Source organism: Anas acuta, chromosome 8 (genome assembly GCF_963932015.1).
Source record: "Anas acuta chromosome 8, bAnaAcu1.1, whole genome shotgun sequence".
NCBI classification, from domain to species: domain Eukaryota; kingdom Metazoa; phylum Chordata; class Aves; order Anseriformes; family Anatidae; genus Anas; species Anas acuta.
Window position 1 is genome coordinate 3290604 of NC_088986.1, and position 24792 is coordinate 3315395.

Below are 24792 nucleotides of genomic sequence, written 5' to 3' on the forward strand. Positions count from 1 at the left end.
CCAAGCAAGCACCTCCTGCAGAGGGCATTCTCTAGTGCCATGCAGTTATCTGTACCCAGCGAGTGGAGTATTTTCCTAGCAAGGGTGGACATGGAGAAGGTTTTACTTGGTCAACAGCTGGCTGTTCAGTTCAGAAAACCTGTACAGCTCCAACTCTTCTGCTTCTGGTGTCAGCTCAAACCTCCCTGAAGATGGAAGAATGAAGCCTCCATTATCTGAAGGGGTCTCCTCAGTATCTGGGGTGAACAAACACCTACAAAGAAGCTCACACCTTTGGTCTGCTAATAACATAAGAGACCTGACAGCTTGGTCTGCGACATCCACATCAGACTGGGTGGAGAGGGAACTAGCTGCTTTTCAGATGAGCATGTATGATCTACTTTTTCTGTTTTACTAGGCTCTGCAAGATTCAGTAGCTGGGTAGCATTTTGAAAGCAAATCTCCATCTGTGGGACTGAAGAAAGCAGGTTTCTGTTACCACAGTAGTCTAGACTGGTTCAATAGCTCATAGAAACTGTGACGATCAGCACTGATAGATAAGATAGACAATGGTAACAGCTGACCTTTTGCTTGATTAATTAATTCCCCAAATTTGCATGACTGAGACAACTGCCTATTGCTTGAGACTCCTTGTCATGCAGAACTCTGGGAACTTTACTAAATAAACCTGGCACATAACTGCTCCAAACAATATTTCATATCGTAACTTTAGATAACAGCAGCAAGCCACAGGCCAGTTAAAACTGTGGGAAATCACATTTTTCTATCATTATATTATCAAAAACAAGCATGGTAAGAATGATGGCAACGGGCATACACAAAGATAACCTCGTTGTAAAGCAAACACAGAGCACACGGGAAGACCAGAGACTAAACATGAGAGCCAATACGGACAGGCAGGTTTGCTGCATCCCCAGCCATGGTGGCTTCTAAAGATGCAATGACTTTTTCAAAAGTGAAAACAGGAGAATGGGCTGAGGACATTTTGATTGCTCAGACTGCACACTTAATAGCTGCCGGTGAGTCTGGATAATGGCTGCTCATAAGCTGAGATCCCCAGCACGAAGGCAACCCATGGACTGGTCTCAAGTCAAGACACGGGAATACATAAACCACCCAGCAAGAGTTATATTGAAAAGCCCACTCTTTAAAAGCCCTTACATGCCAATTTAGGCAAATATGCAGCAATTACTTTGTCGCTCTGTTATGTTAAATTATCCTTTGAATATTAGCGTGCAAATTCATACTGACTTCGCTGGGAATTTGTTGCTAGACTCTACACTAAACATATCCTACTGGGTAGCCACGGCATGTCAGGCTGTGGACTTCTCAGACCTCACAAAGTAAACAAGGTTACGGCTGGTCAGTACATGTCTGGGGCATCTCCAAGGAAAATCCAGGGTGCTATCAAAAGCAGTGTAGCTAAATCAGTTGCTGGCACTCTTCCCTCTGAGTCAGTTCTGAAGTGATATCCCGATATGCTTTGGGGACACTATTTTTGGTAGAGGTGCTGGCTTGTGGACAGGATATAAAACTGAGGTCTTGAACTCCCAGGATTATTAAAGATCCCATGAAAAAGAGAGTGCAAACCCCCACGTCTACAACAGATGAAAGCTGAATCTTTTTGTTTTGCCTACCAACACCTCCTTGCTTATTTTAGATGAAGTTTATGCCTGTCCTGCTCTTGCTGCGTGCAACTACCCTGACTGACGGAGGTGGTGCATTTCGATGGCAAGCAGAGGGAATGTCTCAGACACAGTTCATACTTTGTTTGCAAAATATGTTGAATGCTAGGATTTTTGCTGCATGACGTTTTAGTTTAGTTACAACAAAATATCATGGAAAACTAACAAGCATGAAACATGACGCTCCTGAGGTCAATGCCAAACGCGCGGGGAGGCTGGGACCAGGATGGCTGTGAAGCTGTAAGTCCTGAACCGGTGCACTTTTCTAGCTGCCCTGTCCTCTCTCTGCACACATGAAGCACGGCTGACAAAGTCCAGAGGCAGTTCTGCTGTGTAGTGCTCCTACAGTGAAGATAAGATTGTGGTGCAGCGGGATGCCTTACAGAGGGGGAGGGAGAATCCTTTTGGCTTCAAAAGCCTTGTGTTGTCACGCCGAAATAAAGCGACATGACACGGAGCCTTTCAAAGGCTGGAGAGAGCTTGGTTTTGCCCACCATGTCTGCAGGTACCAGCAAGGCAGCGTACATAGTGCAGCGAGTTAGATTTCAAAGCCCCTATTTGAGCACTTCAGTAAGTGAGCTGATTTACAAATGCGCTGCGCACTCAGCAGCTCTGCTTGGCTTCTGAGTCCTCCCAACTTTGTCCTTCTGACAAAACTCCCACCAGTCATCAGGGAAGAAAACTCAGGAGAAACATCTGCCTCAAGCTTTTTCTGTCTCTCTCTCCTGTGCGCTACCTCTGATATCCACGTCTCCCACTGTCCATGCTTTTCTTGTAGCATCCTATATTTGACTATAAAGCCAATTTACCAGCTGATTTTTGACTATAAAATGCAGGCTTTCCAAAGAGGAAATAAAATAGGAAAATCCTTACAGAAACTGTGTTCTGACTTAAAGACAGAGCTTCTCTGCTGGGTTGTGCCAGTTAAGATTTCAGCCCCAGAACTTTAACTGGATGCTGAGAGCCAATATACAAGCACACGTTCTGTTATACCCATTTTTATCTCTGGTTGTATAAATGGATGGGTTACTAAGGCTTGAAAGGGACACATAGCTGAGTGGCTTTCCTGGAGCAGTGGTAATTGGTGACAATGTAATGTTACTGCATGGCTGCAGAGAAGATCCTCAGAGGACTAGTACCTAGGGCTCTGCTTTAGCAGGAGTCTCTCTGCAAGAGATGTCCATGTTCTCTCCTTGGACTACCCGGATTATGCCATAGCAAAATACAATCAATGCACCTTTGATCAATGGAACAGGGTGGTGACAGGTACTCTTAATTCACTGTTGTTAGTGAGTATTGACAAGCCTGTAATGATCATGCTGCAGTGTGTCATTCATGCTGGGGTATTAGCATTCTTTAAAGGTCAAAAAACAAATCCCTCTACAAGACAGAATTCCACCCAGTTAAGGGAAAACACAGGCCTTGTGAAGTTAAGGATGCATGCCCCTGGGCAATGAGGTATCACAGCTGAAGCTGGTATAGTTGTTGGCATTATTTACAAGTTCATCAAATTGCAGTTGTACAGGCACACGTACACATGGCACAGATGAACACAGTGTGCAAAAGCAGCATGGAAAATTCCTGGCTTAAGCACACAGATGATGTTATTTCTACAGGTCTGGTAGAACTGCAGTCCTTGGATCCTGTAGGATATCCACTGGCAAGCTGAGCTGTATAGGTGTATCTCTGCACTCTGATACAGAGCCTGCCCATTTTGGTACCAGATAAGCTTATCAGCTTGCACATGTAGGTTTGCAGAATTATTATTATTTTTTAATTTACTTTTTCGTTATATGTTTCAATTTTCCCATAGCAAAAGACATGGCACATAAACACTGTCCCCTGGAGAGAAGCAGGGAGAAGAGACTCTCAATTTTCAAGACACTGTTTCTGAATTGGGGAAGGGGCACGATAAGAATCAAAGCAAAAAAAAATGGGATTGCAGAAACCACATAAACCAGCCACAAGATAATACTTACTTTGTGAGACTCTTACTAGCTCAGTCACACTGAAAACACCTGATGTGACAAAACTGTCCTGGAAGCCCAAATGTCCTACAAAACAAACAGAGTGAGAGAACTGCGATTAGCTTTAAGCATTTAATGACAGTATTCTCAAATACTTTACTTGCATTTAGACTTAAAATGTGACATCTAATTTCCCACTTAGCAGTAATTATTGTTTATGTAGGTGGGTAACTAGTCATACAGCTATGTAGGCTGCTTTGTGGTTTCTATCTAGAGGTTAGGAAAGCTAACATGACACATCAGCAGGGAGATTTTTACATGTTAAAGCATCTCAACAGGAAATCTGAAACAAAAGAGGACTATTTTAATAAACGGTTACCTTGGATGACCCCTAATGACTTCACAATTGAAATGAAAATACTGTACCTAGGAAACAGACAGGACAGCTAAGTTCCATAATCGTTTTAAACATTATTCTCTAAAGAAACATCTGATCAGGATTATCTACCCATTCATTCAAACAAAACAAGATTTAAAGATATACTCTTCATTTTCTAAGGTTACGCTAGGGAAATCTTAAAATAGATGCCGGTTAAAAAAATTAAATTAGTGCCATTTCCACTACAAAAAAAAATCAATCGAACATTTAAAACAAGCTTTTGAAAAAGAAAAATAAATCTCTGCATAAGAAAAGCATTAACTTTGAGCTTCGGACTGTCTTTAGGAAGCAGGGCGTGCACTTCCACGCTTGCCTCCCTTGTGCAAGGAATGCTTCTACACATCAAAATGTTATTACACTTTACATAACAGTATTTTCCTTCTCCTCTGAAAACATGTCTACCACCAAATGTTCATTTAATTTTCACGGGTATGATCAATTACAAAAGGAGCAGCGTTCAGGCTGCCACCCAGTGTAAGTGCGCGGAGTGGGCTGTCGCGGCTCACGCGGGACATGCCTGGCCCTCAATTAGCGGGCTGCACTTAGGCCAGGCTGACCTCCCGCTTTTGAAATCAGGGTCAAAGGAGAAATCGCGGGATAAAGAGATTATTAAAAGAACCGTAAAGTCCTGCTTGCCTGCAGGATAAGTGGTGTACCTTTTAAGGTTGTCCTACTTAGAGCCACCGATTCCAGCACGCGCACATATATTATTGAATGTTTTGCAGGGGCGCCATCTGCTCCGCTGTTAATTGTCTGTCAGGTGCAGTACGATTTCCTTACGTTCGGTGTGTCGTACCCTACAGCCTGCTCACCCCGGCAATACCTGCACACCCTCCCGTAACTGAGCCACAGGACTAACACAAGCTGCCCGTTTGTCCTCTCATTTTTCTTTTGGAGTTGCTTCAAAAGCGACTTAGCCCACTGCCACTTCTGCTTACACAAAGAGACGCATCTTGGGGGCAGCAGGAGACAGGGAAGGTTTTGGGGAGGGGGCTGGATGAGGGCTGGAGGGAGGTCAGCTCTCCGTCTCCAGCCAAGCCCTCGCTCAGCTCTGCGCCCTGCATGGACAAACTTCCCTGCTTCCGAGAGGATCCGACGGTGCCAGATGAACGCAGTTGCTAAGCTAACAGACTCGAGACAAGTTTCTGCATCAGGCATGTTTTTATACTTCAGCAATAATGATGAGTTTTCAAACTGTGTATATGTATATCTCTGGGCATCCTTGTGTATGTGTATATACATATGTATTATGTACACAAACATATAAATATACACAAATCTGTCATGCTCCAGCTGTAGATAAATGTACTATAAAATATTGAAATTGATGCTGAAATTCAACACAAACAAATTCCTCAATCTGCAAACAAGGTTTTTATTTACAGCAAGAGAATAAATTTTTCTCTACTTCAAATGAAAAAATGTTCCTACAAGCTTTTATTTTTCCTTATTTTCCAGTTAGAAATACCTCTCAGATAATTGTAAATGCTTTTGCCTCATCTGCTTTGTGTTTTACCGTAATAAAGGTGATGACTACATCATTCTGCTTTTTAGAAATGGTTGCTGGCCATACACAATGTTTGTTCATTGACAATTTCCCAAGTATTTTTAATATGAAGATCTACTTTTCATATGCTGCAGCAGACCTGCCTATTGAATTAAATGATCTGTGAATTAAAAATAATTCTCTTAGGTCTTCACTGAAACCACTCATGTGCCTAAAATTAAGCATATGCTTAAGTGCCTTGCTGGATCGGGGCCAGGACGCTTACTACTCCGCAGAGCCCTTCGTAGGGAAGCCAGTCTATGCTATATAACTTCTCATACTGTGCTCATCATGACAGTATCTGAGCAACTTCCAGAAGTGCATTCAGCAATACTACGAACATCTGTCACGTGCTGGTTTTTCACAGCGCACCATGCCGGCTCTGCTCCGGTGTCCACTTCCACCTGCATTGCTCAGGCAGGTTCCTATCGCACTCAGAGTGAAGGTGAAATTTAAGTGTGTAAGTGAAAAATAAATCCCAGCTACGCTAAGACATTTGGCTTGTTTTTAAAGGGAAAGTCTGGAGCTCTTTGTAATCATGCAATAAAAACATGATTGTAGCATGGCTAACCACGTTCCCCTACCCCAGCAAACCCACGTAAAACCAGACATGAAAATGTAGCAGAATGATTTTCAATACTCTCGGGTTCCCCCTGTGTATGAGAAAAGTTGATTAACTTGGCTTGGGCCTGGTAATGTTATTATTCATAAAATCTTATTTTGCTGGTTGCACCTGAAACATCCACGTATTTCTGTAGGAACATTCCTTATGTGTGTTCATGTAATAGTAATCATTAAACAACAGCACGCAACTCGAGTGATTAGGTTTTCATCCTTCAATACTGAAAATAAACATTTCACAAATGAAAGGGGAATTTCACAATTCTCCCACTTGTTATTTACTTATAAACATTAGGAAATCAGGGACTTGTCTCACCAATCGTTAATAATACCTTGATACCCACAAAAGCTGTGCCCTTGGCTAAGAGTTGTGTCTTGAGCTCATTTTGATGTATGGTTGGTTTCCGAATTTGCAGTTCAGTAGAGCTCCATGAAAGTTTAAAGATTTGCCTGTATGGCTCAGATTGCAAAATCCAGGCCTTAGACCGCAGTTTTTGCTGAGCAGAGATAACAGTGCCAGAAGAAAATGAGAGACCCATGATAAAGAGGTAAAGTAAAAGAAGAATGGCTGGGCACAAGCAGGATTGACAAAATATGTAAAGTAAACATTTTGTGCCTATTAACAAGGGTCAAAATGCAAAAACATATCAATTCGGTTGTGCCGCTAAACTCCGAATGAGAAGAAAATAGGTAAAGTTGAGCAATTACATATGCAGATGTTAGCATTAAAAACCTCCTATACTGAAAAGATGATTAAACATCTTGAAAGCTTGCAAGATTTACTTTTCATACAGCACTTTACTGAAATATGTGTACTGTGATAGTTTTGCTAAATATCCCAAAGATAGGACATTGAAATTGCTGTATATGATCTGGTTATCTCTACAGCTTTGTGCGACAGTCACATTTCGGTAGTAAAGCAGGTGTTCAAAATGAGGATGAGAGAATTTTTACTCGCGTTATAAAAAACTAACAGAGCCCATTCACTGAAATTCTGGGTATAAATTAAGACACCTGGATAGCAAGGCAGGCCCTGACTCAGCAAAGCAGCTACAGCACGTGCTTAATTTTATTCACGTGTTTGACTAAAGCACAGGTTTATTTGGGCTGACAAAGAAAGATGGGCTGACAAAGTGAAGCAGGTATTTAAATATATTGTTGAATCTTTGCTTTCAGCCCAAGTCTAGGCCCTGCTAGGAGTCATGTCATTACACAAGACCTCACTTTGGCTCATGAGGACGATCTTTTTTCCTCCAAGAGGAAAAAAAAAACAAACAAGCTAATAAGACCAAATGAAATAAAGCAGATAAGGATACTAACTAATAAACACATGCCGTTACCAGAGAACACATCTAATACAGTGTACAAACACGATGCAATACTATCCTAACACGTAAAACATGAACAACGTCTTTCCACAACTTGATGACCGCTTTAATTGGGAAGAAAATTCATAATGTGATTTACATATTCTTCTTTTAGATCCCAGTAAAGAAGCCAGAAGAAAAGGCTTGAATTGCTGGAGCCTAATTCTGATCTCAAAGAAATTTTAAACAAGTCTTTCTACACTGATCAAATAAAGTTTCACCTAATTTTCTCCTAATTTACACTGGCAGAGGAGAAATCAGGATTAGGACTTGTTGTCTAATGCTATTTGTTTTGAATTATTAAGCAAACATTCCTATTTCAATGAGTAAACGTGTACAAAGGCAACTAACCTTCGTCCTAAAATCTAGTTTACAGGGAGAGTATTGTCTGCTTTCCCAATTAATGCTGTAAAAAGGAGTCTCAGACGTTGATCTACCAATCAACCGCTTGTGTTGTAGCTTGAGAAAATCATGACTGATGCAATTACTTTTATGTAGAAAGTCTGAATATGGTCTATAGGTTAAAGTTCATTGGGTTATTGTTCTTTAATTGAATATCAGAAGATATTTTCAAGGTGCTCAAGGTATTATTGTTCTTTAATCAGTAGGTCTCCTTGTGTAATCCAGCAGTGTTATTTTTATGATAATATAGTTAGATTGCACCATAAATATGCAAGGTATTTTCTAAAGAGAGATACAGCTGTTTTCCTGAAATCCAAAATTAAATAATAATGGGGAAGAATTAAACCTTTGAAGGTGAAAAAGTCCAAATCCAGTTATTTCTCTTCCACTACAGTCCAAGTGACCAAGTATTAATCTTTGAAGAACACTTTTTTTTGTGGGGTGGGAGACTGATTAATTTTCAGTCTTTTGAAATAACAGGACAGGTCCCCCAAACTAGCAGTGAAACCATTTCTAAAGGCTTTTTCATGTTCAGCATCTCACTATATATAGCCATCTTAAAACCTTAAAATAGTAATAATCAATTAGGGTCTCAAGCCTATTATCTTAACCAAATGCCTGATTAAAAGAAAAGCCCTCTCTGCTCAAAGTGCAACTTGATTCCTTTTGGGTTTATCCCCTATCTAGATAATCCCATGTTTCACAAACAATGTGGAGCAATAATATTGATTTGAAAATTAATGTCTGTATCACACAGCACACGCAGGCCTTGAGAGAGAGGACGTTATCAGAGGGAACCCGGATCACCCCGAGGACTCCCAAAAGATTAGCTGTTCCACGGCTGCACTGCGGAGGAGTATGCGAGCGACAGAGTTAGCCCTAATCTGCATTCTCCAGCAAAAGGAAAAAAGACAGAATATACACGCTTCAATCGAGACCTTCCTAACATTAATGCTCTGCCTAATTGGAAGGTGATGCTCTCCAGCCTGGGCTGACCCAGCCCCTGCAGCCACAGGGGCTGCTTTCCCTTCCAGAAGCCCAGCACGGATGTGGCGAGGGGCATACGGGACGGAGCACGCTTCCCAACCCCGCGTCCCGCAGGCAAACTGGCACGGTGCTCGCGTGCCATGTGCACGCACAGGGAGGAAGATGCACCTCACTTTTGGGAAGCGTCCACCTCCCTGTTTCCTCCGGGGCAAGCGTGGGTGGCCGGGGACACCCCGGGCGGCGACCAGCCGCTGCCCGAGCGCCTGTGCCCGCTCGCTTTGTATTTAAAACCCATGCGGGGATTGAGGAGGCTGTCGATCCCAGCCTGCAAAGCCCTGTCCAAGCGAGCGTGTCTCCAGCTAGATGGAAGACACCGTGAGCTGTACACGGGCCACAGGCTCCTTCGATATTACGGGTAACTGTAATGAAATCTGCATTTACTAACAGACCCCAAATATAGATCTCCAGAGCCGGCACAATGGCTTCAGTTTAATTGCTTTGTACAAAATGCATTCCTCAAATTCGTACATGATAAACCTCGAATGGTAAATTATACTGCATTTTTATTTCATGGGCTTTTTATAGAAGACTTAAGCAAGATATTATACATTAATGGTGATACAGAAACCTCTCTCTCTTTTTTTTTTTTCTCTGACAAATGCTCCCACTTGTATTTTGGCTTGTTATTTCCAATTTAATTTTAATGCCACAGCAATAGCTCACCTTAGATAAATCACACATTTTCCTATGAAATAAATGCTGGGCCACATGTCACATATGCTGCTACTCTTTCAAGCTCGCCTACCTGGCTTTGGCGGAGGTTTTAAGAAGCACCCAAACTTTCTTTGTGGCCCACAGCAATGGATTAGACCGTCCAGGGCATGTCGTGTCAGTACAATAGAGGAACACTTTTAAGACTTTAAAGTCATGTAATACAATTCTAGGCTGGATCTTTCTTGTTAAAAAAAGTAGAATGGGAGTGATTGAAAGAGAAAAGGGCCAATATTTGACAACAGAAATCAGCATAACCTCCTAACAGCGGCAGTCATGGATGACTGCCCTTTGACCCGGGGAGATTATGTGGGATTTCAATGACAACAGCTGGAAGTGAGCATGTGAGAATAGAGAACACAGATCTGAGGCCTCCTACAAAAGACTGCACAATCCCTGCCCAGATCAGAGTGTTGATTAGAAATTGTTTCCTGGTCCTGGCTTAATAGAGTGTGATAATGAAAGTTTTGTTAACCCTTCACAATATGCAAAACCACTGCTAAATTATTTGCCTTTTTAAAGCTAAAAGGTCTGTAGATAGCAGACAGGAAAACTGTGAGCCACTTCTAGCTCTTGTGGGCGCACCTCTGGTGCTTGTGCTCCAGCTCCTACAGCTTGTATAGACTTTGGGGCCACCTGGGACCAAGACCTGGGTGCTGGGAGATGCCTTCACTGGGGAGCCCACCTGCCCCGCGATGACAGGCGTTATCCACAGGTGAATCAGAAAATAAATACGCGGGTAGCATCTCAGTGCACGTAGACTTTCAGTAATTTGAGTCCCTAATAAAAGCAATGCCTCGTTATTATTTCAATTCATGTCATATGGAGCTCCAGTCTGGGTTGCGAGTTAATAAGCATGGACCAGAGGAAATGTGGTACCAGACTGGCTGTGTCACCAGCACAACCTGCACAGACCCACAGCAGCTTCAGCTCTTAGGAGACACAGCTCATTTTATATCTAAGTGCAGAGACAGTGGAATTAATGGCAACTTATTACTCTTAATGAACCGATCAGAGATCGGAATCAATCATGTCAGGTTTTGTCCAAGCAGAGGACACAAGGAGAGCTCCTTTCCCTTGAAGACAAAGGTCTTCTTGAAACACTGAAAGCCCTTCAAGTTCATGTTTAAGGACCTTGCTCAACAGAAAACGTTCCAAGATCTACAATATCTGGTGTGGTTTTCCATTTCTGATGACTCCTAGCATTGTAGGGTACTTTTCAATACTGATGTGGGTGAGAAACCAGTTAAATGTAATTTTTTGATATAACGATAAAAACCAAGAATCTCCCTCGCTACCATATACACAATAAGATAAATAAATTAACTACATTAATACTGATAGGGGCCTATAGTTTGAAAAACAACAGATGTCTTAAATTAGCATATTTCTGTTTCAGGTCTTCAATCCAAAAAGCAAATACTAAAGAAAAGAAGAAAAATCATTATAAATGGTCATACTCATTTGGCAGCTTATAAATAATGTGCTCCTCAAAAGCCTTTCAAAGTAAGAAAGATGAAATCTATACTGGGATAATCATTATGGAATATTTATGGCATCCAACAATAAAAAGAGTAATAAAAGGAAAAGCCTGCCTCCCTGAAAATAATAATATGAAGGAGTTATTTATCTTCATATTTTCATATCAACCCTGGTAACAAGAGCAATGACAGCTGTGATCTCCAAGGTCTGCAGCAATATTGCCAGTTTGGCTTCGCAGCTTGAAGCACGGCTCCATGTTCAAAGGAGCCCACGGACAGCACCCGGTGCTCCCCAGCTTCCCGAGGATGCTGATGGCACGTGCTGCCCCGGCAGGTGAGGTGCAAGGAGGTGGTTATTGCCCTCCCCGTTCCTCTTCCCCTGTAAGGCCTTTTTCAGACAAAAGGTCCAATGTCATGAGATAGATAGGCATCCCATTAACCTCAGGACCCCCCAGAGACCTGAAAATCCTCCTACAGAGAATAATGCAATGATAATTTCTCCTCGGCTGGTCATATTTTGATGTCAGCATCATATTTCTGGTACAGCCTGAAAACGCTGGTTTCTATGGATAGTTTGTATGAGCCAGTCTGCGCACGCTCTGTCAACTGTCCTTACTCCTCTCACTCCTACTCATGGATCAACCGAAATTTTGCCTCCAGATTTTACCCATGGACTTCCAAGACAGCTGCATGCAGAAGACAACACTGCAAATGCATACATGCCATAAGCACAACCCATGCTCTGGTCTTCATGCCGATGGAGTGTGCCTCGACATGCAGAGCCTACTTGGTTTTACACCAGTTCAAGCTAGAATTTAGCCTAGAGTGTTAATGCCATAAATATTATTGTTGATGTTGTGTGTAGAACATCAGTGTGAAAATAAATGTAAAGATATTTAGAAACTGGTGTGGAATACTTAGGTATTCAGACTAATCACGGACTGAAATAAGCACATTTGTTTCAAATCCTGTTTATAGCACTGCAGCCCCTCCCTCCTTTAAATCTTCCTCTTAACCATACTGATGTTTATTGAATACCTGTCATTTCTCCAGCAGCATGTGCCAACAGCGGCTCACCAGTGCCAGGTTGCATGAAAACCCTTCTGTCTCCTATTCTCCAAGGGGCTCCCTTAGATCAACCACTCACCATACCCAATACACTGAAACCCATAAATTTGCAGATACTGCAGTCAAAATTCTTAACAGGAAAGTGCACCCATTTTGCCCAGTGTAGCATACTGAAATATCACATGGTGAGAAGCATTTCTCACCATGTGTAAACTGTCAATTTGATTTGAAATTAAAATTTTTGATTAACATGAGCATTTCTGAGCCTCCCGCTGGCAGCAGCCCTATTGCTGAAAAGTGACATGATTTGTGACACACATGCTGTACAGAAGCCCCATGCCAGCAATTGTTAAACCCATTTTCATTCTGCTTTAATACGGTATGACACTCAGGAAAATAATTTTAATATTTAGGAGAAAGAGGGTAAGGGCTTAAGGAGTGAAGCCCTTTATGGGTGGAAAGCAGGATTAGAGCAGCACGACAAACAGCATGGAGGTCTCCGTGTCTCACAAGTCATGTCTCTTTTCAGCAACAGGGACCATCTGCAGGAGGCGAAGAAAGGTCCACAGCAAAGCACAAAGCCTTCTTTTAAATCCAGTTGATATTTCAAACACAGCATGAGGTACTTTCCACCTATGAATGCTGAGATGCTTGTGCATGGGGAAACGCTTGCAACTTCAATAATTAAACCCCCTCGTCCGGGAGGTAGGATTTTCTGGTTTCCATAGTGGCCTGCTATTTTTCCATGTTTATCATTTTCCCCGGCGGTATCAGTGGTCACTGAACATAACAACATTTCTATGGTGATTTACATGTGCGAGAGGAAAGTTTTGTGGCTATCAGGACTTTTAAGCCCAGGAATCTATCTCTTCATCAGGGCGGTGGGAAGATTTTTGTTAAGCAGCTACCAAGTGAACACAAGAAACGGGACGCTTCTGCGGGGACAGTTTTTAAGGCAGCGATATACTCATGCAGAAGACAAAAGTTCAGTGGGGATTTTTATAAACGTAAGCCTGTGTCACTGTTGCAAGCTGCTGACTCAACTGTGTCACCTGCGTATTTCTCAGAGTGGATTTTTTTTTCCAGTAACATCATGTTCTGAGGAAGTTTATCATGAAACAAGTATCACGAACAGTCATTCTGAGCAGCAGAACAGCTTTGATAAGTGCCGACATGCATCTGACTTTTCTTTTAGCACTATTCATCACATAAACACTCAGCTCGGCTGGACTCTCTGTTCCTAGTAAACACAAAGCCATTTCTAATTGCCATAATACGGTGAGGAAAAAAAATGTAGAATTTTAAAAACAATATTAGATGGTGAAATGAAATACCAGGATGATTCAGATGCACTGGAAGTATTCAGTCCTGAGCATAAAACCGTGGGCTCATTTATGTTAATAACAACATTGAGAATTCAATCTGCATGAAAAATGTGGTCCTCAGTAACGCCGTGATATATAGGTGGTGTAAGTATGCAGGTTCTTTTAAATATGTCTTAAGTTTAAATAAGCGGTGTGTGTAAATACCTAGTTTTAATTAGTATATTGCCAAGAAATTATACAACTCGACTCAGTGATGCTGTAATTATTTTAGGAGCCATAAAACCCCTCCCTCGGCTGGGGGAAGCTAACTGTATCCTCCAAGGCCACTCCGCAGACTAACACGGCTTGGAGCTGCGCCGACAGAGTCCGAACCCCTGTGATTTTTTTTTTTTCTAAGATTTACATTCCAGTTTCTAGTTAAAGGAATAATCCACATATTCACAGGACGTGGCAGAATTCTCTAGAAAAGCCCAGCGTCCAGCAGGAGCCGGCGGGGCCGGGTCAGGCGAGGGCGGCAGCTTTCCTGCCCGTCTGCTGGGCGATGCAGGCACAAACCCCGGTGACTCCATCAGCTGTTTCCTCTCGTTCTGCCTTCCTGGCACCCCTCTCTCTTCACACCAACACTCTTTGAATAGACTGCGGCTGGACACCACGATAATGGGAGCTGTAGAAATATCTGCTGGAGATTAGATAGCATAAATGCACTCGAAAATCGGGACTCGGGGCATGGAAGCTAAGTCCCAGGATCAGCCAGCTCCACCTTTCCGCATGGGCTTTCCTCTCCCTCGGAACTGCTTCTTGCACCTTATCTGCTGACAACACCAGTGAGCAAACTTTCATTCACAATAAAACCTATGCAAATCGTATTGACTTATTGTTCCTTCCCTTATATCGCTCGGAGCTTTCTCTGCAGAAGGCTGTTACTCCTCCGTTCCTTACACAGAACAACCATCTCCTAACGGCGATAGCTTTTAGCCCGAGGCAGGCTGACTGTCTTCTTCTCAAATACAGTCAAGTTGAGGAAGCCTAAGATATTGCCTAGTGCCTGTACAGTCTTTGTGTCCTTGACCGTGCACATCACCAGGCCGCTAAATTCTGTCAGGGCCGCCCTGAGAGATCCCTGCTGAAGGTGGGGGGAGCCTCATGAACTTCTCCCCTCACGCCTGGGCAGTCTCACCTCAGATACCACAACAAGGCTCCAAAATGAAGCCCTAGACTTGGGTTTAGGCAGGCAACTACACTTAGAGACAGCAGGGGAGAAACCCCAGAGCAGCAGTGGATAACTCCCAGCCAAGTCCCAGGCTAGCTGCTGAAGTCCAGTGGGAAGAGACTGGTGGATGAGGAGTCTCTGCGTGATGACTGAGACTCTTTCTATTTTATTCTAAGTTTGTGTTTTGTAGGGCAGGATGCCCTGTCTACATTCCTTCACAGGCTAAGAATGGACATTTATTAACAAGTACTTGGGCGGACAGCCCAAAACTCTAGACTCCTGGCCTGGGACTGTACGACAGAGAGGGCCAGTGACCCCCATTTGTGTTTACTGTACTTCTACAGACACATGTTGGTGTGATGGGGGCATTCACTTTCTCAGGTTCAGGCCAAGGTCAGGCCAGAACATGGACCAAATCTATTTTCTCTGTCTCTCTGTGTAAACTGCTCAGGCTGTAGCCCAAAGAGGGCCCCTGAGTTCACTAACTGAGTGTATTTTGAGGGATTTAAGACTAAGACAGTAAACAGAAAGGGTGGAGAAGGACCTTCTCAGTCCGTATCTGATTTCATGTGCTCATCCCATGTGTGGCAGATACAGAGGCTCCAGGGGAGATGCCTGAAGGAGCTGACGTGACAATGACGGGACATCTTGCCCCAGGAGGCTGCCTCCAGCAACTCTGACACACTCCTGGTAGGTACAGAGGTGAGGACCTGAGGTGAATCTGCTGCTAGAGGTCACATTGCTCAGCTGAGCCTACACTGTCCTCTTTCTGCAGTAAAAAGCTCGCCTCTCTAGACCCTCTTACTCCATCTCAGCAGTCTCCTGTGGCATGGTGTGATGTTCAGGAATGCAGAAACGTGGCAGTGGGGTGGAGTCCCTATGTCCAATGTCCCATCAGGATGTATTTTGCACAATCTGAAGGCAGCACAGGGGCTACAACTTCAGATTTGGACCAAGCTTACCAGCCTGGATCATCCTCCCTGTGACAGCCATCAGGTGTGTTTTAACAGTACTCCACGTGTAAACTTTGTACCACGACACTTTACGTGAAAGACAGATCTTTTGCTGATGAGTGGCAGTCAAGCAGGCAGAAAGAACGAAAATGGAAAAGGAATTCCACTCACAGGGACCTTTACATTAAACTAAAGCAACTCAGGTAAAAAGGAAACCCATCAATTATGGTTTATAATGCATAAACATCCATTTCTTCTCCGTTCTTTCTTTGCCTGCATTACTGAAATACAGAAATAAAGGGAAAAATAATGATGGATGGATTTTGGAAGACTCAGAGTTCAATTCAGGATGGATGTGATCCCAACATTTCAGATTCTTATCTCATCGTAATTGGAAAAGCTGAACCTCTCTCGTCTGCAAAATTAGGCAAGACATCCTGTGAGAATGGGCTCTTTTTCACAGCAGTTTAGTCCCCAGACACACGAAAGAATGAAAACAAGAAATGGAACAGAACATTTTTACTTTTGAATAATGGTTGCATTTGGGCCGTTTAGAACAAAACTTCACTGGAAGAGTTGAGAAGGAAGTTCTTCCTGCCAGTATGCCCATCCCTAGACACATTCTTCCACAGAGCACATAAACACTGCTCTAAAAGATAATTTATCTAAGTAACTCCCATTCTGTAGACGTGAAGGGAAAAACAGAAAGAAGAAAATACAAGTGGGTGGTATTTACACTGTCCACTCTTCTACCCTGCTGAAATCATTCAACCAAATCAGCATGCCCTGTTAGACCCTCCTTTGCTCTTGCAGCCCAAGTCTTTCTTTGTCTCCTCCCGGCTTATCAGGATGAGTGGGAGAGGGGAGGATGACTTCCCCTAGCAGCAGAATCTCAGGTCCAGAGAAATTACAGCATTAACCTGAAACATCTCTGTTCCAAACCTCCCAGAGGTTCAACTCAGATGAATTCCCAGAAGACCTGATATCTCCACTGATTATAGAGGGAGAGTTAGGATTTTAGGTTCATAGCTGCTGCCTCATTTTAATGCTTAACATTAGGTGGGGTGAAATCCAAGCCTTTGAAGTTCATGTATAATGTTAGCATAGGCCTAAAAAAAAATTGCTTTCTTCCTCATATCTTGCCATAGGCAATCATAGAGCATAGAATGGCTTGGGTTGGAAGGGACCTTAAAGATCATCTATTTCCAACCTCCTGCCATGGGTCTCCTGACGTGCTGTGCTTCTGTATCCTTACATTTAAATCTGTTATTTTTTGTTTGTTTGTTTTGTTGATTTTGTTTGTTTGTTTGTTTTTTATGTTTTTACTTCAGAAGGCTGTGAAATGCAAGTATTGCTGAGTTATCCTTGTGTTCCTGTCCTTCATCTGGTTCATTTGCAGGAGGGAATAATGATCTGTCACCAAGGTAAATTCATTACCCAGCAGATAATGCCACAGTGTTTCTGCTGCCCATTTCACAGTAAGACATTCTTTCTCAATGATGTTGCATCTCTGTTCTCGTGGGAACAGTTTACGGCTGACATAGCAATAGTAGTAATAACAACTTACATTTATATTGTACACGGGATGATCTTTACTTCTGTCTCCTTCTAACAGTGGACGGCTCCCCGTCCTGCTGCAAATGCATCATTCATGGCCCTGACAGACGCAGAGCTGCATCCACTAATACTGGGCTGCCTCCTTCTGCAGCTTCATATCCCCTCCAGCCCTTTTAATTCCTACTTTTGGAACTGCTTTAAATTGAGTTGTGGACCACTACCATGCTCGCTGCTGTAAGTTTTCCCTCAACAAAATCTATAAGGTTCCCTTCCTGCCTCAAAACCCTAGCCCGTCATGCTGCCCGTCCTCTCTGGCTTCTTCCCTCTCGCCTTCCTCCTGTGGCTCGAAGCACGGCATGCTCTGCCGTACAGGAAAATTGGCTCCCCTCTGCACGGCGCGGGGACAGGACTAGCTCTCTGCATTCTGCTATTGGAAATTTCCGAAGAAGCAAATCCCCTGCTTTTTGAGGGCTTTGAGGTATAACATGTGGGAAAATTGCAGGTGGTCTGCGCTGCAGAGCTGGTCAGGTGGGGACACCCCCAAACTCCAGCAGGCTTTCAGATGGGGATGCAGCTGTCCAAGAGCCTTCTGTTACAGACACAGCTTTAAGAGTAAGGAACAGAAGTAGGAAACTAACAGGGGCAGAGGATGAGACTCTCTGTAAAAGAATGTTAGAGCTACATAAGAAGCGTTCCTCCCTTTTGATCTTAGAAGAAATGCCAGCACAGGGCTTGGCCTTCTGCAGCCTGAAGGATGGTGTCGCCACCCCTGTGCCTGGTTATGGCTGGCAGCAAACTGCCAGCCCATATCCCCATATCCTCATATCCCCATATCCTCATATCCCCATATCCCCATATCCTGGGTCACCTGGCGAGATGCTGTGTCACCAGCACCCTTTGTCACCCAGCGCTGCAGCGGGCTGGGGCCAGGGGCAGGGTGAGCAGGGCCCAGGGGTGACCCAGCAGGGTGCCGGCCTCCTGGTCTACAAAGGCCAGAGACCAAAGGCCAAGAAAAAAGTTCTGATCCTTTCTAGCTGCCCTGTCTTTTTCTGTTGCCTCCTTTTGCCAGTGCCAGGAGTGAGGTGCCAGCTCCTCATCCCAGCGCGTGTCTTGCAGAAGATCCCCTTCCTTCAAGTACGAGTGAGGGAGGATGGGAGGTAATGATGAGAGACACTCTAAAATGATTACATTAATTGAATCTTATGAAAATGGAAAACAATGGCAGTGTGCAATAATAAAAAAAAACACTATAACCACGTACATCTCTTGTTTACTAAAAAGTGCTTTGCTGACTACAGATTTACTCCGGGGCACAGCAGGAAACTTTTCTCCTTTAAATTTAATCAGCTTTTTTTTTTTTTTCTCCTTTTCAGAGAAAAATACCAGCTATCAGATCTGTGCTTCCCATCCACTCCTAAGACTCCTCATTGCAGTGCCTGGAGGTGATAGTGTGAACTCACTCAAGAATGTGAAGGCATTTTATAAATCATTTGGTTTCAGCAGGAGGGGGAGAAGGGGAGAAGGCAGAGGGATGATATAGTTTACAGCACATACTCGGCAGTAACTCCCAACTGTCAAACTTCAGCATTTTCTTCAGTTGCAACAGTGGTTAACGAAAAAATGTAAGAGCAGACATGAAATGCACATAATAAGCAGCACATTTAATCAGCTGGCACCTTCCTAGCACCCCTTCACCAAAACCTATCCGGACACTATCACAACTCAGAAAAAAAAAGTTGTATAACTGAAGATACGGCACTGACGGAAAGGAAAAAAAAAAAAAAAGCAGAAATGAATAACACGAAGTGCTGTAAACAACTTGCAGTGCCCTTTGTGTGCAGATCACAATAGCAGAATTAAAGGAGTATGGTTACAAGTGTGGCTCGCTCACCTCACCTTCCTCCTGCCCCCCCTTTTGCCATACTCACTACGTTGCTCCTGGGAAAATATTTGTGAACCATTGCAAATAAAAGTCTCCTTCTCACTTTCCAAGAAACGGAGCTGGTATTTTTCCATTTCAGTTGCACTACCGCCAGGCTTCGGAGGGGATTTTATTCTCGCAGCTCTGTCAGGGTCACCCTAAACTTTCTCTCCACTTCCTATCTAACAAATATTGCAATTAAAAAGTAGCATCTGCAATTAAAAAGTGGTATCTGATTAGCTACAGAGGAGTCGCACAGAAGTGCCCCCCCGTGACAAAAACAATGATCCAGCTTGCAGCAACACAGTTTACAGCCTCACTTTTGTAGCTGTTTGTTGCTCTTCACCTGGATGTCTTTGCTTGCGTAGACAGCTTAAGATTAACAGAATTAAGGCTACTTGGAAACCACCTGAATAACCCATGAATCGTTAGCGTATGCATGCAGATTTCTTTGTGAGTGCACAAACCATATATGAGCACAAATGTCGGGATCTTTATGAGGGAAAATCACACTACCTTAAAAACAGGTATGATTCATCCAGGCATTGCACCGCACGCAGAAACCAGAGGAAGGTGTGAAATAGTGACGTGCATTTTCAGAGCGAATATATGTATTTGGAAAGGCCTCGAGTCAATAGAATGCCTCCTGCTTTGGTCAGGAAGTCAGAACAAAGAACACCGGAGCGAGAAAGCACGATCACTTATCGCAGCTCTCGGCGGCGGCCCCGTGCCATGCTGACATTCACGGCTGCATGAACTCAGCTGTGCCTGCAGCAGCAGGGGCCTCCGGGAGGTGCTGATGGTCCCGGCTATGATGAAGGTAAGTGTGTAGGAAGGAAGGAAGGCACAGTTTGTCACCGAGTGCCAGGCTGGCCCGGGCCCTCACTGAGCCCCAGCAAGACACCCACCCTTGGGCGAGGACGCAGTGGGCTGGATGCCCGACACCACACTCAGCCCCTTCTGCAAATTTCAAGGAGAAGGAGCCAGCCCCGCGCTAACTCGCTAACAGCTCCAAGCACACGCTTTTAACATCCAGTGGTTTGACCACAGAGGGTAAAATTTTGGCCAGGGAGCCCTTCCGATGTCGGGAGAGCAGCCGCGAGCGGTGGATTTGGGGCTGTGATCCCTGATCGCAAGGCTCCCGCTCGCTCCAGCAGCCGACTGGCACTGCTGCAAAGAGACGCTACCTAAATAGATGTCAAGTAATGAATACTTCGGATAAGCGACTGATTTCAGAGTGTGCTTTTATCCACAGGCCCTGTATTTATAGTTCAAGCCTTTTCAATTAATACGCACACCCTAAAAGAATTAAACTACTAATTATCACATTTTACCGTGGTTCACAGAACTTTCATCAGATCTAGTAAATGAAATCACGAGTTCAGCCGAAGAAGCTTTACTGCGCCAAATTATGTCAAGGGTATATCATGTTGATAATAAAAGATCACTTGGTTGGAAGCCTAACCTAGAAGGTTGGGGAGGCGTAAAAAGTTCACATTTTGGATCATGCTGCTCTGGTGTGGGCGTTTTATGTTTTTTTTCTTGGTTATTGTGGAAGGCAATTTTCCTGCAAGTAAAATTTTCCCTTTGTCTTACATTACAGGCATTAGGAAATTCTTACATCGAAAGACAAATAGATAGGTTTGGGGTTTTGTTTTGCTAGTTAGGCCTTGGCATCGCACGCTCTGTCTCTTCCCACTAATAAACTCCCCTCTCTACTGGACAGAAAATTAAAGCGAGGCCCACACCACAAATAAACTTCTTCCCCTAAGTGCCCGGCTTCTTGGTGGGCAAGCGTGGAATTCAAAAGCACCCTTCAGCCTGCGGTCCGCTCAGGCGGTAGCAATTACCCCGACCCAACGCCGCTCTCAGCTGCTAATTAAACAGCAAGTCTCTCCAGAAGACGGATGAAAAAGCTGGCTGTAGTGAAAACTGGAGCTTGCTCGCAGCTCCGGCCGCCCCAGGAGGACAGGCTGAAGCCAGCCCGGGGGCAGCGCTCGGCGGTGGGACCACGCATAGCCGTAGCGCGGGGTGCCGGGCGCGGAGCTGCTGCTGGCACAAATCTCCTCAGCCCTGCAGAGCCGGGAGGGGAAAGGCACCGGAGCTCCCCAGGAGGGGCTCCTGGCCAGCCCGCTTCCACGCTGCCCTCTCCGTGGCCCTCGCTGTTATCTCGTGGATAAATATACGCGGAAAGGAATGGAACAGAGCAACGGAGTATAAATATATTTTGAAACGACTTAGAATAATTGCAGCTGTATTTATGCACCTTATCCACTGGAAAGGTTCATTGCCTCTTTCCTGTACACACATATGTTGAAATAAAAACATATACCCTAGCCACATTTCTATCCCTCCTTTCCTTTGCAGCATTCAGCCACTCCAAGCGTAATGAACGTTTCATGTCTTTCAAGCACTGCTTTGTCATGCTATAAGCATTCATTTCATGCTTTGAATATTTCCTGTCATACTCGCCTTGGATGAATTTTTTTTGTGGGAATGCTTTGCCTGCGAAGGTTAATGGTTAGCAGCAGTGAAAACTGAAGTCCCCTGTCAATCCCCGAGCCTCAGACCCTGCGGGTCACTGACGAGGAGCCTCTCCGCTCGGCCCCAGCAGAGGCTTCAGCACTGACCCCGGCTGACTACCGCCTGTCTCGCCCGATTGACAGTCAACACCCCTCGCTGTTGCCATCACAGGATCCCCTCAAGAGAGTGCCAGCTACTGATAAGCAGGCTCGAGCCTGAGCCCAGCCGAGCACCCGCTGAATCCTGCAAATGGTGAAGCAGCGCCTGACAATCTGGGCCACAAAATCGCTTGACTCTGAGCGCGAATCTCAATGAAAATATGGCAACGCAGCGAAAAAACGGTGTTTTCGTTCCTAATTATTCAGATGCCTGTCCCCAAAAGTCACAAAACTAGCTGGAAAACACAGCTGAATGCAGCAAAGTTTCAGTCCTAGGCTATTATAACACTGTATTTCCAGCTCTTGTTGGAAATCTATCTGTAAAGAAACAGGATGAAAAGGATGCAAGCCTAAACCACACATCAGGTGGTTTTATAACCAGGCATATCTGCTTTTGTTTCCTAGGGAAATACCAGCGCTCAGAACCGCCTGCCTGCCCACAGTATCTCCCCGGGGTGACGAAATACAGGTTGGACCTAACCAGACCTCCGTCAGCTGGCGTGAGTGGCCTGAGCGAACGGCTGCCCCCGTCCAGCCCGTGGCAAGGCAGGAGAAACCAATCCCACCGAGGCTCCCCCGCTCAACCAGGGCTTTCGAGCCCGGACAAAGTTCCCCACCGCTGTTCCCGGCAGGCACCGTGATCTCCAAGGGTGCAAATCCGCTCAGAATTTGGCCCTGGCATGTTACAAAGGTGCAAACAAGCTGACATCACCAGAAGCTCTGACTCCGTCGCCAGCTATGAGATTCCTTATTGAAAATGCTAAGGGCTTTTTTTTTTTTTTTTTTTTAAAGCTTTTTTTTCTGAAGCAAAGTTAATTTTAGATGAGTCCCTCAGGCTGTGATAACTCTCCAGTGTTGCTCTGTAAACAAGAGAGGAGAGTCTTCCTGCATTTATAAGATTCGGATGCAAATGATCCCATGAAGGAGAGCGCTAATAAAGGCTGCCATTCCTGCACTGCCCTGTTTGCAGCTGTAACGGGGGGAAAACTTTCTCTGCGAGGCTGAGCTACCTGCTGCAAATGAGGTGCTTCAGGGATGCAAGGCACCTGAGACAACGCACTTCTAACAGCACCAGCTTCAGCACCGTGTGCTCAGCAAACCGCTCGAGCCCTGGCCCTACCCAGGTGGAAATTTGGGGGCTGACATGAGGACAGATGAGCTACAGAAACCTTGAGTTTTGCTGCACTTGAAAAAAGGGGGAGCTAAGCTCCACCTGGGCTAGAGGGGATTGGGGGTGATGCATGGCCCTAGACCAGGCCTTGGAAGGCAGCAAAGCTCTTCCTAGCTACACATGTGGCTGTAGAAGGAATTGGAGGTCTCTCAGCTACCATTTAACTTATAATGCAGATGAGTGGTTGGGGTAACCACAAAGAATACTTGTGTTTTCTGCCCGTGGCAGCTTGAGAGGATGGTTCGAACAGCAACTTTGCACGGTTTTCCATGGAGAGCCCAGCCCTGGGGCCAGACGGGCTCCAGGTGCCCTGGCAGAAGCCCTCTCCCTGCACAGAACCAGAACACCAGGCCTGGGGCCTGACAGAGAGCACACGGAAAGAGGCTGGACTCTGAGAAGAGGTAATTACAGCAGAGAAGAAGTCCCACAAGTTGCTTTTGCGTTTTTTGCTTTTGCACATGTAGCCCCCTCTTCCCTGCAGCCTGCACGGCGTTACGCCTGCCACGACCGGCTGTGCCAGGGAAGGAGGGAACCTGCCTTCCCCCAGAGCTTCAGGACCAAAATTTCTTCCTTTATGCTTTTAGGCATGGAAAAGTAAGCGTACACTTAAAACTTTTTTTTTTTTTTTGGTAAGGTTTTATGCCCCAGTCCGGCCCTACTTAAGCGAAGAATTCACGGATGATATTTACAAGTCCGGTGTAATTACTGCGGGGCTGAAAAACGAGTTCTGTGAGTTACGGTACATCATTGTTTTTCTTTTTTCTTTTTTTTTTTTTTTTTAATGTTACAAAGAACAATGTGCCTTTCATTTCCTGCAGTGCTGTTAAGGTACTTGCAGCTCAAAGCAGCAAGAATACATTAAAAGTAAAAAGCGTTCGGTTTGGGCATTAAACATTTTTATTTTTTCAGATAAATGCCTCTCCCTCTGTATAATTTGTTTGAGCAATGAATTTGGCACACGCTTGTAATCAGCTGTAATAATGACTGCTGTCTCGCTCACTTGAAACGGGAGAATTTACCAACTTCTTTAAAAAGAAGTCGCTGATCTGCAATTAAAGTGGTGTGCCACCGACCCGAGTGATCGAATCGCGGGAACACAAGCTCGGGAGCCATCAGGTGTCTGCAGAAGTGACACGGCGTTCCCTGGCTTTACGCAGCACGCTTCGCCCCTACCTGCACGCTGCAGTCAGGGATCCTCCAGTGCTACCACGTCAAGCACACACCTCGCCTGGTGGAGGGCTGGCAGCACCCTCACTGCCCTGCACCAGTGTTATTAACCAGGCTGTGCTCTGCCTTTCTCCGGAGTTAAACTCCTGCCAGAGCAGAGCAGGATTTGGCTTTTAATACTCGGTGAATCTCCGAAAGCTAGCATCACAACCCTCCCTGCTTTGCAGACAAAAAGACTGAAAAGTTTTCCTGCGAAAGTTTAAAATAATCCCATTTACAAAAAGAAAACCTATCCGATAGCCGTTTCCATGACTGAAAGAAAGAATAAAAGCCCTAGAGAGAGTCCACGGCAGTGCTGAGCCTGGAATTCAGTTGTTGCTGATCCCCAGGCACGCAGTCCCTTCAATACATCAGCCTAGCCATTTTGTCACCCTCAGTTCGCTGAAAACTAGCTTGTTTATAAAAATCAACAC

General features: G+C 44.6%; 1 protein-coding gene across 16 annotated transcripts in view; it reads right to left on the reverse strand.

Moving 5' to 3' along the window:
- The window catches only part of NFIA (nuclear factor I A), a 348730-nt gene that overhangs the window by 86806 nt on the left and 237132 nt on the right, over positions 1-24792 (reverse strand). For all 16 annotated transcript variants that reach the window (XM_068690696.1, XM_068690694.1, XM_068690697.1 and 13 more), the window contains one exon: positions 3665-3739. In XM_068690696.1, the coding sequence (XP_068546797.1) occupies positions 3665-3739 (75 nt within the window). The remainder of the gene's footprint in view (positions 1-3664; positions 3740-24792) is intronic.